This window comes from Cololabis saira, chromosome 16 (genome assembly GCF_033807715.1).
Source record: "Cololabis saira isolate AMF1-May2022 chromosome 16, fColSai1.1, whole genome shotgun sequence".
Taxonomy (NCBI): domain Eukaryota; kingdom Metazoa; phylum Chordata; class Actinopteri; order Beloniformes; family Belonidae; genus Cololabis; species Cololabis saira.
Window position 1 is genome coordinate 24,674,668 of NC_084602.1, and position 11,946 is coordinate 24,686,613.

Sequence of the window (11,946 nt, forward strand, 5' to 3'; positions counted from 1 at the left end):
AACAGCATATTTGAAATCATTTCTTTGCCTTTTGTCAATTCACAAAATAATCGTAATCGTAATCGAAAATCGGATTTTGAGAGAAAAAAATCTAGATTTTATTTTTGGGCAAAATCGAACAGCCCTAGGCCCGATCATCATATGTGTCACATTTCATTAATTCCCTCTGCAAATCACTTAACTCATCAAGAGGTCATTAAATATTTATGGTTCAGTTTCACACAGACAAAATGAAAACAGGGCCCTCTCGCTTCCACAGGTGATTAATACTTCATTGTGTCTAAAAAGAATCCCAAGTAATATAGTAAAAAAAAAAAAAAAAAGATCTCCTACCCAGTCTTCAAGAAATAAAAATCAACAGAAAGGTTGCAGATCAAGCTGAGTGCTGGAAAACACCCAAAACCTTCGCAGAGGACTATTTGTAGGGCTGATAAAAAAGCAAATAAATATGACAGAAGAGCTTATTAGAGATTATTTAGCAGGCTCCGGATAGGTGCGTCGGCTGATCTACTGTGCAGCGATGCCAGCGTAAATATAACCTTTGTGCAAGTGTCATCAGAATAAAACACTTCTGTTTTCTCACGACAAAGTTCAACTTCAGAATTCCCGAATTAACATCTGAAAAGGTCAGCTGCGTTTAGGAAACAATTCTGATGACTGATGAAAATCGAAGGGCATGTTTACTTCAAAACTTCATCAAATAAAGCCGCCCTGTCTGGCCTATGCAGAGCGATCACAATATTACAATATTATATAATTAGTTCCTGGTGAATCCACCTGTTTTGCTCTCCTGAAAGAAGAACAAAACTGGCAGGTTCCCTCCACATCTTCTCTTTCTCAGATATGCTACGTTGCACACTGGAAATACAGCGGTTTTTGCCAAAGTATAACCAAAATCAACTCATTGAGTCAAAGCAGACTTTTATTTCTTTACCTAGCTCTCTGCCGTCTGTGCTTTTTCCAGTAATAGGTCTAGGTTTCCCCATCCCCTCGCCCTGTCGCTTGCACTCCCAATGGCTCTTGTTCCAAGCAGCCCTTCACTTCACAACTCCTCTTCGCCAAATATCTTCCACAATATCCACCGTGCTTGATAGCATGCTACATTTTTGGTCAAAGTCTGCAATATGTCTGCAAGTTTCCCAAATCACCTCAAATCATCTTTGAAGGAACCACGCATAGCGATTGCCAACTTCCAATCAGTCCACAATTTACCTACGGTCTGGGCCATTTGTCTTTACGCTATAAAACCTGTCTGCATCGTGAAAACACTCCTTATAGTTCGAACCTGGCTTTAGCTCGATTCAAGCTGGGACACTTGGCAAGATACGTTCCTTCTGCACTGGCCAGACAGGGACCTGTTTTTGTTATTTTAGAAGGCAGCTGGACTCTATAAGATTTAGTAGATCACGGTGACAAGAGAAACCACCTTTCCAAGCTCCAAGATATCCATTTGTGGCCAAAACACAAACGGCAGCTCCAACCAGCTTCGGCTATGGGCAGATTTTAGGAGTGACCATTACAACCAACTGGTTAGACTCTGCGATGGAAATTTACAGGAGCGGGGCCGGGGGGGCGGGTATACTGATTCTTTTCTAAACAAAAAAAGAGAGGAAATGTAAAGAAAGGTCGGTAGATTTGTTGCATGCAGCGCAAAACACTCAGCAACAGGATTGAAGAGAGTACTTGTGAAATTACTAGCAATACCTTTTCAAAGTTCTTGATTTGCAAGCATTAAAAAAAACACCTTACAAGTAAGATGCTGTCTACACTTTTGCAGATGACACCTTTTTCAGCTCATTTTTAAACAGTTTCAAAGTTTGTGTTTTCCCCATTTCAACAAACTGTGTGGCAAGAATAAAGATGTTTGTTAGAGTCAGTTATCAACAAGCAGAATGTTCTTAAGCTGATAAAACACAAACAGTTGTTAGTTCGCTTGTCGTCATTGAACATGCATTAAACATGCAGAGGTGACGTGAAAACTGAAGTGAACCATAGTGTAATTACCTCAACAAAGGCTAATTAGGGTCAGTAGTTGGAATAAGTTTAGAAATGAGTAACTTGGATTAATGAAAGGTGGTTGGATAGGGTTACGAACTAATCTCAAAGGGTTCAGACGTCAGTCCGTCCAAAGTTAGAGAAAATGTCTACGAATGGAGATAGTCGAGCTTTCTGGCTGCTCTTCTTAGAAGTTGGTGCCCGGACGAAATGACAACAAAAAACACAACACAGAATCCTAAACGGGGCAGAGAAGGACACAAGAGAAGCAGCTAAACATTTGAACTCCCCAGAACACGCAATGATCTCTGTGTGAGTTTACCACATGTGAGTCACTGAAAAAGCAGGATGTCCATGACGGAGCCCAACAGAGGGGTGCTTTGTTGGGCTGATTGCTTGCATGTCATCAGCTTAAGAACAATGTGTTTGTCTGTTTTTGTGACTAATATGAAGATCATCATTTTTTTTGGCAAATTTATGTAAAAAAAAAACAACTTTTAACTTTAACTTGCCATTATAAATTCAAGATGACTTCAAGTGTCAGCAGAATCATTTTTCTTCTATGTCCTTTTAAACCTATTTCTGTGTCCAATCAGACCGGCGTGATGGCTTTGAGGGTCTCCAAGCAGAGGAATGCGGGGTCCTGAACGGGTGCGAGAACGGACGCTGTGTTCGCGTGCGAGAGGGCTACACCTGCGACTGCTTCGACGGCTATGAGCTGGACATGGAAAAGATGGCCTGCATAGGTGGGTTCTCTTCCCGGCATCCTGAGTCTCGCTCCCAGAAGCTCTCCCACAGTCAGACTTCCAAGTAAAACAGACTCACAAACTTGTAACAATTATTGGAAATTCATGAGCATTTTTTAAGTTTTAATTTTATATTTGGAAGGGTCATCAATCACTCTACTTAATCTGTTCCAAAATGTGGCGGCGAAACTCGGACCCAGCCCTCGTGAACTCTCTTTTCAAGTTTAAGTCCTCTGGAGCCGTGTCATGGAATAATTTCACGCTGTGTATTATCAAACTCAGGGAGAGGCTTTGAATTGAATAATCTTGCACTAACTTAGGCTTCAGAGGAAACTAATGAAATCAGCGTAGTTCTTCAAACCACCGTGCACTACCCTCGTTGTGGAAATTCCCAAGCTGCACGCTGCCAAGACTGAAGAGGCCTTGAATCAAAGCCACACATGTCTTACATGAGATATTATATCTTTTAAAGGGACTTTGTTTGTTTTCTAAGAAAGTGAGAATGTCTCAGTGTAATGAAATGCCGTGATTACGATGTTCCGTCTGCATACGGGGCTTATCGGTTTGAAGACCAGCTATTTTCTCATGGAAAACCATTGAACTCTGTGGAGACGTGTGGGAGCTGTGCAGCTTGTGCCATGCCTCCTTTTATAAATATCACCACTTGGATTTCTCCAACAGAACATGACATAAACAGAAAAAAGGGGTCATTTGAGACTGAATGCTCTTAAATGAAAATCAGACCTCCACAACTTATAAAAAGGGGGAAAAAACAATGGATCGGACGCCAAGAGGAAACATATTCTAATTGGTTGTTAATTTTATGATCGTGCTCACTACAACAGTCCAGCGCTGAAGACTTCCTGGAATTCAAGTTCACTTTGTGACCAGCTGACACGCGATATGACGGCATGTTTAATTATGGGATGAAATATTATGCAACATGTCACTTTGAGTGAAGACTTCTCCGCTCCAAATGTGAGCTTGTGTGGAACTAATTAAAGCACCTTTAATTTTACGACTCTCTTAAATGTCTTCACAATTTCCTCTTTGATTATATTGCGTTACGAGCAAAATCCTTCCCAAAGCTGCGTGTGCTGCATCTGTAGGGGGGGCACTGGAATCATTTATCTCATGTTTTGGTAATTATGTCAAATAAGTTGGACTATAGTTGAAATGTGTTTACTGAGTAATGTTTGCATCTTTTGTCGTGTAGAACTTAGCATTACAAGGGTCTGAACTTTCAGTCAAAAGATTTCTTTGATAATTTGTTAGAACTTGCTTTTGAAGAAATTATCGATATATTTAGATGTTAGAAGCTGTTCTTGATAGAAAAAGTCCACAAATGTAGGTCTACTTACGTCCTAAAAAAGGTTGCGCTTAAAGGAATCTTTCAGCGTTAAAACTAACCTGGGCGTGTGGAGTGTAGACTTTGGTTATGGAGCAAAACAATGTGGATAGAATATATCTGTGCAGCTAAATCAAATCAAACTTTATTTATATACCACTTTCCATACAATAGTAACGCAAAGTGCTTTACATAATAAGATCAACATTCAACAGAAAAACTCACTCACTCATGGTTAAAAACACACATCTGGTCATTTTCACACACATCCTCACATTAATACCCACACAGTACACATATACTGTGATCCCCATGTGGAAAAAGCACTGGAGTTAACATGTAAAAAAGAAAAAAACATTAAAATAAACCTAAGAAAACATTTTTAAAAAAAAGTATAAAAGAATAAGTACATAATAAAATAACTGAAAAATAAGTAGTTGAAATAAACAAAATAACTAGATAAACATAAACTAAACCATACTAATAAAATAAATAAAATTCAGTTATATGCTAAACTAAAAAGGAAGGTCTTGACAACTAATGCTAGCCCTAAAGCAAAATAAATGACTGTGTTAAGCCTCTCACAAGACTCAAAAAACTCATTTTAGTGAGCTGGATTAAGTTTTAATCCAGCTCTATAAAACCAGAGCGTTTATTGACGGTAGTTTGAGCATCAGTGGCAGTTGTGTACATTTCTAAAGATTTAAAACAACACAGCAGTTATCATTTAAGTCATTTTTATACACTCCCAGTACACACACAAAGGTAAAATGATCTTGGTTTGTCTGTAGGGATCCTATTCTCATTCTTGAGTCTTATCGGAGGCTTGAAATAGTAACTCATTTTGATGTAGGGTCATTGCACAAAATGCTAACGTTAATTGTCATTTTGCTCCAAACACGTATTCTGTTCTCACTCAAAACTGCTCTGATTCACGTTGCTTTGGTCCATGAGGAAAATGTGTACTTTTGGCCACCTAATGATAGAGCTTGGCCTCGGGATGTTTGAACTCCTTTAAATCCCCCCGGGCGCAGGGAGGTGCTAAAAGTTTATATCTCATAGTTTGCTGCATGCGCTGGAACGAGATGCAGTTCATACGATACCAGATCATGACTGGAGTCGGTCCCCAGGATTCGGTAACAACTATCGTTGTTATGACTTATTTCAATAAATGTGAACTTTCTAGACACTTCACCTTCCAAACTTCACTTGTGAAGCATCGCTTGTAGGTCTTGGGGATCCCAATTTTTTATTTTTTTTATTTTTTTCAACACATTCTGGAGACTGTTGCAACCTCTGTACAACCTCTGGCAAATTTAAAGTTCTATTGTTATCATTTAAGATATTCGAAGTTAATTAACATCTCTCTCATTGCATGTTCAGAGATGCCAAAACTCTATTTAACAATGTTTCAACAGCATTTTGTATTTCACCCCATAATTATAAAAAGAACGAACACCAAAGGTTATAAAAAATAAGTACATGGGAAAAAAAAAAGTGCATTTTTGTTTTGTCACCAGAATTGTTGAATGTTTGTTAATTACAGCCTATTTCTCTACATAACATCGGTGTCCCAGCTTGTGAAACAGAGTATAAAAAGTAATTTATTTCCATTTGGCCAGTCAGGAAATCGCCATATCTAAAAGTGTGTTGTTGATTTTGAATCCCGATTTAAGTGTTTGTGGTTCACCATCTGTTTGGACCCTGATCACTGTGACTAATTTGCTTTAAAGTAAGTCATTTGAATGTAATATGTCAAAATCACAGTTAAAGGAAGGGAGAAAGGAAATGGGAGGAATGAAAGAAGGAACAAGAGACCAAAGAATAGGAAATATAAATTATTTTAGTGTTCCCGCTCTCGCGCACCCAGGAGGCCACTCAGCAGCAGATGTGTTGCAGACAGCTGTTGAGTCACCCCGCTCACTAACTCGTCGTGTTTCCTTTTCCTGCAGATATAAACGAGTGCGAGGACATCAGCGACAAGGTGCCCTTGTGTCAGAATGGGCAGTGCACCAACACAGAGGGATCCTACAAGTGCACCTGTTTGCCGGGCTTCGTGGCCTCTGCCAAGCCGCACAAATGCATCCCGGCGATCCCACAGTCCGAACAAAGGGAGGCTGCAAACTGAGACACGCACTGTTGCAGCGCTGACTGTTTCTCCCTCAAAGATCATCCCTCTGCCCTTTTCCCTGAGGGCCTGGCACTAAACCTCCAACACTAACACTGAAACGTCCAAGCTTTTTGAATACGTAACAGACATAAACACGGACACGCACACATTCATATACTTTTCAAATGCATTCAAGAGGAGCCGGAGTTGTGCCAATGAATGTATTTCATGCCATTTAGTCTTCACCTGATATCCATTTGCCTTAAAGGGATTTTATGGACTGATCTTTTATTTGCAGTGACACCCCACCCCAACAGGCAATTTGAATAGACGATATTCTATCCACATTATTCTCTGCATTCATTTCCTTTTTAAAAATGGTATTATTTATTTCCTTGACATGACGGGCGTCTGCAAATTGACAAAGCATCACATTCCTGAGGTCAGATGACGATTTCTTTCATTCAACTTGTCACCAATTGACTACAGAGACAATATGAGGTGATATTTAATTAAATAGATTTTTGTAAACAAGGAATCTAACAAGAAAGTATTCATATATCACCTTGTATTTCACTTGGCGGACAAAGATTTTATTTTTTTCCCCCCGCACCGCAGCTGCCTTCCTTCAATGTTCAAGGTCCATGAATGTCTGGACCAAAAGCCAGCAAGTCAGCACACCGAGACTGTCACATTAAAAGCCTCGACCTTAATCTGGCCGTGGACAGACTCCTGGTGTATATGATGATCCGTGTAATGGTTTGCAAATGATGCAATAGGTAGCAATCAGTTTTCCAGCGTTTAAACCCGTTTTCAGATATTGCAATAGAGCTCCGACACCAGCATTAACTTGTTTTTTGCGTCTGTTGAAAGAAAGAAAGAAAGAAAGAAAGAAAGAAAGAAAGAAAGAAAGAAAGAAAGAAAGAAAGAAAGAAAGAAAGAAAGAAAGAAAGAAAGAAAGAAAGAAAGAAAGAAAGAATACTTGTAGGACTTGAGGAAGTACAGAAAAGAAAGTTTTCTGAATAGGCCGCAGCTATTAATGCTTAAAATGACCAAGTGTTTTTCTGCACCATGTCGACCAGGCAGAAGGATTTCAGGTTCACCTGCAAATCATTTCAGCCTCCCCTCAGACAGTTTGTATCCCTACGTGTAGACAAAGGCGTCATTAGAGAGGATTGGTATATTTTGTACAGATCTAGTACTATGTTTTGGGGGGGGGGTTTGCTTTTTTTTTAATATACTCCTTTAATGCATTATAGCATATACATTATTTTTATTTGACATAAAGCATGAAATGGTAAAAAAAAAAAAAAGAGAGAAAAAATGGCATTATAGCTTTGTAGATTTATATATATATGTCTATAAAAAGGTTTTTTAAAGCATATCTTTCTATGTATGAGAGTGGCTGACACTGTGCGATAGGAACTGTGTGTATACCCTGCCCTGTGGAGCAGACAATGAATTTTATATATATATTTTTTGGGAAGTGGCAGCACTGTTCTAATCACATGCATTTTGTCTTATTAATTCCATTACAAAGACAATACATTTAAAATGCAAGCACCGACTTCTGTGCATCACAACTTCACAGCTCATCATTAGTAGGGATGAGCATTGTTTCTTTTATTTCTCATGAATCCTTGTGTAATTTATCTTCTATATAGCCAGTATCAGCATTCTCAATTGGTGTCTGAATTACGTTTCCTACCATTTTGCCTTTCATATTCAGCACAGAGGGGTTTAGGTCTGTTACTGCATTATCAGGATGTCAACAGTTGATAACTTTTGCCATTAACCTGCATTCATAGCCTATAAACCTACAGTTGTACAAATATTTTCACCTGCTGATGCCCGCTGTGTTTTACTGCGCTGTTTAAATAATTGCCTGTATCAGAAAAAAGGTCTAACAATTCACCTAAAGCAGTGAAAGTCTTCAAAAGTGAAAATAACTTCAGACGAATATCTTGTAAAGCGATCATGCTCATTCTTTGTTTACCTTTGGCTGTAATCACTGTCAGTCAAAATAAAAAATGAGAAACGTTGGTCTCTGATAATTTACTGTGAAATATGGCACCCAACACACCTTGCATTCTTTATGTGAGCATTTTCAGATAGAAATGTTTAAAATGATAAAGGGATGTAGTATTTTGCAGTGCAAAGAACCAAATTATTCATAATCATGAAGTAATTATATGCTAGTCTTGCTCAAATCTTTCTTGTTCTTGAAAATGGCACAGAAACAGCTACATCCAGATGTATTTGGACAATGAGATTTTTTAAGAATATTTATATAATTTATCATTTAGGAATTGCTGCCATTTTAATCAAAGCACCTCAGTTTTCAAAGGTTCAACAGTATTTGGACAATTGAAAAAAGAAGCTAATTAGGGAGTTATGCTCCATTGGCTGTTTACTTCAAGGAAAATGAAGCAATTTAAAAGTCTGGACTTGATATCAGGTATTGACTTGGCATTATTCATCTTTTTCACTGGAGGTACCAATAAGAAGTCAAAGGAAGTCTCAATGCAAGTGGATTAAGCCATAAACAAAGAAGTAAAGGAACAGGTCCATGAGCCAAAGCATATGACATGAGGTGTCAAACACGGTGGAGGCAGTGTTATGGTATGGGCATGTGCAGGACAGCTGCTAATGCTGCTAATGGTGTTTGTCTGTCACAGAAGACAAAACTGAACACAGACACACTCATGAACAAGCAACAACAGAAATTTGCTGCAGTGACGGCCTGGAGAAGAATCTCCAGGGAGGAAACTCAGACTTGGATGATGACCACGGGCTCCAGACTTAAGAAACTCAATGACTGCAAATGATTTTCATTCAAGTATTACAAAATGTGATTATATTTATTATTGTCACTTCGTCCAAAATACTTTTGAGCCCCTGAAAATGTGTGTATGTTAATGGAAACGATCATATTTCTGTTGAACTTCAGCTAAAAGTCACAATTTTATTGTTCTTTTTCAAGCCTATTCTAATGTGGTGGTCTTAGACAAAATCACGAAAACTCTCATTTTCCAAACACATCTGGACCTAACTGTATGTGCATGAATCATGGGCAAATTAATCTGTAATGATGACATGTTTGATATCAGCCAAACATGTCACCATTACAGACATTTACCCTTAAGGAAAGTCAAACCACTCACACCTAACTATAAACCACTCTTGAAAACCAAACTTGAGTAAATTCCTTCTCATTTCTGGAATATGGTTGTTTACAAAATGGTAAGGACATCCTTTTTTTTATATATCACCCTAAACAGCTATATAGTCACATCAGTTATGTTTTTAAATAATTTAAATAATTTATTATACTGTGTCTCCCTCTGCTGGCCAAAATTATCAACTACATCAGTGTGTTCCCTGCTTTTCCATAACTTTTGTGCCATTTGTAATTTCGCGACTTATTCTCCTATTGGCTGTCCATTATTATATCAACGTGTTAAGTATAATGGTGTAAAGGAGGACGGAACCATACTATGCATTTGCTTCATAATATTTATTTATTCATGATTATGCATGGTGTCATAATATTTATTTATTCATAATTATGCATGGTATCCAGTACTGGAGTTGAGGGGGGATGAGGGGGGATGGCATCCCTCCTGAAATAAAAACGGTCCAAATAATCCCCCCTGTAAAACTGCCATCCCTCCTTTCCATCCCTTATGTCATTTCATCAATGAATGTGGTTTTACTGCTATTTCAACCTTTAGAGTCATCACCAGAAAAATAACACCAGAAAAATAACTTTTGACAATTTTCACCTGTATCAAGTAAATTTTCACTTGAAATAAGTAGAAAAATCTGCCACTGGGACAAGATTTATCTTCTCATTACAAGCAAAAAAATCTTGTTCCACTGGCAGATTTTTCTACTTATTTTAAGTGAAAATCTACTTGAAACAGGTGGAAATTGTTGTTTTTTCCAGTGATGAGTCTTGTTTTAAGTGTAATGAGATTTTTTTTACTAGAATGAGACATTTTAACTAGAAATAAGACAAATATTCTTGTTAAGATTTTGAGTTTTTGCAGTGATCCATTTTACTTATCCTGTGAAGGACAGGATCATATTGATGAGTTCAGAAAACTGTTTTTAATTGTTGTGTTTTGATGTATTTGATGTAAGCCCAGTGGATATTTAAAGCTTACAGAAGGCTGCATTTAACTGCTGCTATGTCATTCCTGCAGTATTTCTGCAGGTGTTTTGGTCACTGCTATTATGTTTTATATATATATTATATTATTTGTAATCAGTACAAATTATCTGTCCCCATATGATAAAATCCACCATCCCCCCTGATTTTTTTTTACAACTCCGGTCTGATGGTATCATTATATTTTCAGTATTAATTCTCAAAAAAAGAGCTATCAGAATTATGCACAATGCCGGTTATCTATCTAGAACACACCAATCCATTATTCATTAAATCCAAAATAATAAAATTGTTTGATATTGCAGAGTTAAGGACTCCACAAATAATATACAAAGCCAGAAATAACTCTTTACCCGGACAAATACAGCAAATGTTTCAGGAAAGACAGGGGAGATATGAATTAAGGGAACCAATTAATTTAAAATTAGTCATGTAGAACTACAAGCAGAAAATGTTGCATTTCAAACAGTGGAGTGAGGCAATGGAACAGTCTGAGTGAGGAGCTGAAACAATGTCCAACCATCTACAGGGTCAAAAGCAAATACAAAGAAATGATTTTTGAGGAGGAGACATGAGGTAGTGATTGTGTGGGGATTCAGCACAATGTACGTATGTAAAATTGTATATATAATTATTATATTGTTTTAGATAAGATGTCTATATATATATATATATATATATATATATATATATATATATATATATATATATATATATATATATATATATATATATATATATATATATATATATATATATATATATATATATATATATATATATATATGATGTATATGTATATTGTTTATAATTGCTCTGGTAATAACAGGTATCATTTTTTGATAAAGTAAAGCTTGCTGTTTTATTTTTTCTTATTTTTATTTTCAAGCAAATTGAACTAGAATCAAGGAGTAGGAGCCAATACGTTTTTTACTTCCTCCTACTCCTTTTCGGGCATGAAAGTTTATTTCCCTTTGATTTTGTTTAATTACTGTTTATTTGTACTCTTTTTTGTTTTGTGTAATTGTTTTTTTTTTCTTTTTTGTTTTTGTTATGCTCGAAATAAAGATTTCAATCAATCAATCAATGTATTTATTCATAATTATGCATGGTATCATAATATTTGCCAAATACTTCATTCATAATGAAAATAGTGGGTTAAACGTAACCCCACTATAACATGACCCTTCACAGTTTCCGTACATCACAAATGCTTCCCCAGATGGATTTTGGGAAATGGTGTTTGTGTCCACACGGCGCCAGTCTGTGGGTCCGCTCCTTTCTGTCTGACCAGCTCAGTGATGACGTGCTCATACGTAGAATGAATAGAAAGATAGGTAGGAAATAACCGGCACGGATTTATCAATGAACATCCTAGAAAATAGGCACTGTAAGCGCTAAGCAACCTTAATTATCAATGTAAGTCTGCAATCATAGTCTAACATCTAACAATCATGATGTTCAAAGTCAGTGTTTAACCGGAGCGGGGCCTAGACTCCGCCTACTCGGCGCACCGCCGGTGCGCGCCGGCGGACTAATGGCGCTAACCCAGCCATCTCCAAGAATACATCCC

At 37.3% G+C, this 11,946-nt stretch overlaps 1 protein-coding gene across 2 annotated transcripts in view; it reads left to right on the plus strand.

The window, feature by feature from the left end:
• Positions 1-8,242, plus strand: part of LOC133462653 (latent-transforming growth factor beta-binding protein 2-like) — a 125,136-nt gene extending 116,894 nt beyond the window's left edge. For both annotated transcript variants that reach the window (XM_061743994.1, XM_061743995.1), the window contains 2 exons: positions 2,592-2,741; positions 6,042-8,242. In XM_061743994.1, the coding sequence (XP_061599978.1) occupies positions 2,592-2,741; positions 6,042-6,217 (326 nt within the window). In that variant the 3' untranslated portion in view covers positions 6,218-8,242. The remainder of the gene's footprint in view (positions 1-2,591; positions 2,742-6,041) is intronic.
• The last annotated feature ends 3,704 nt before the right edge of the window (positions 8,243-11,946 follow it).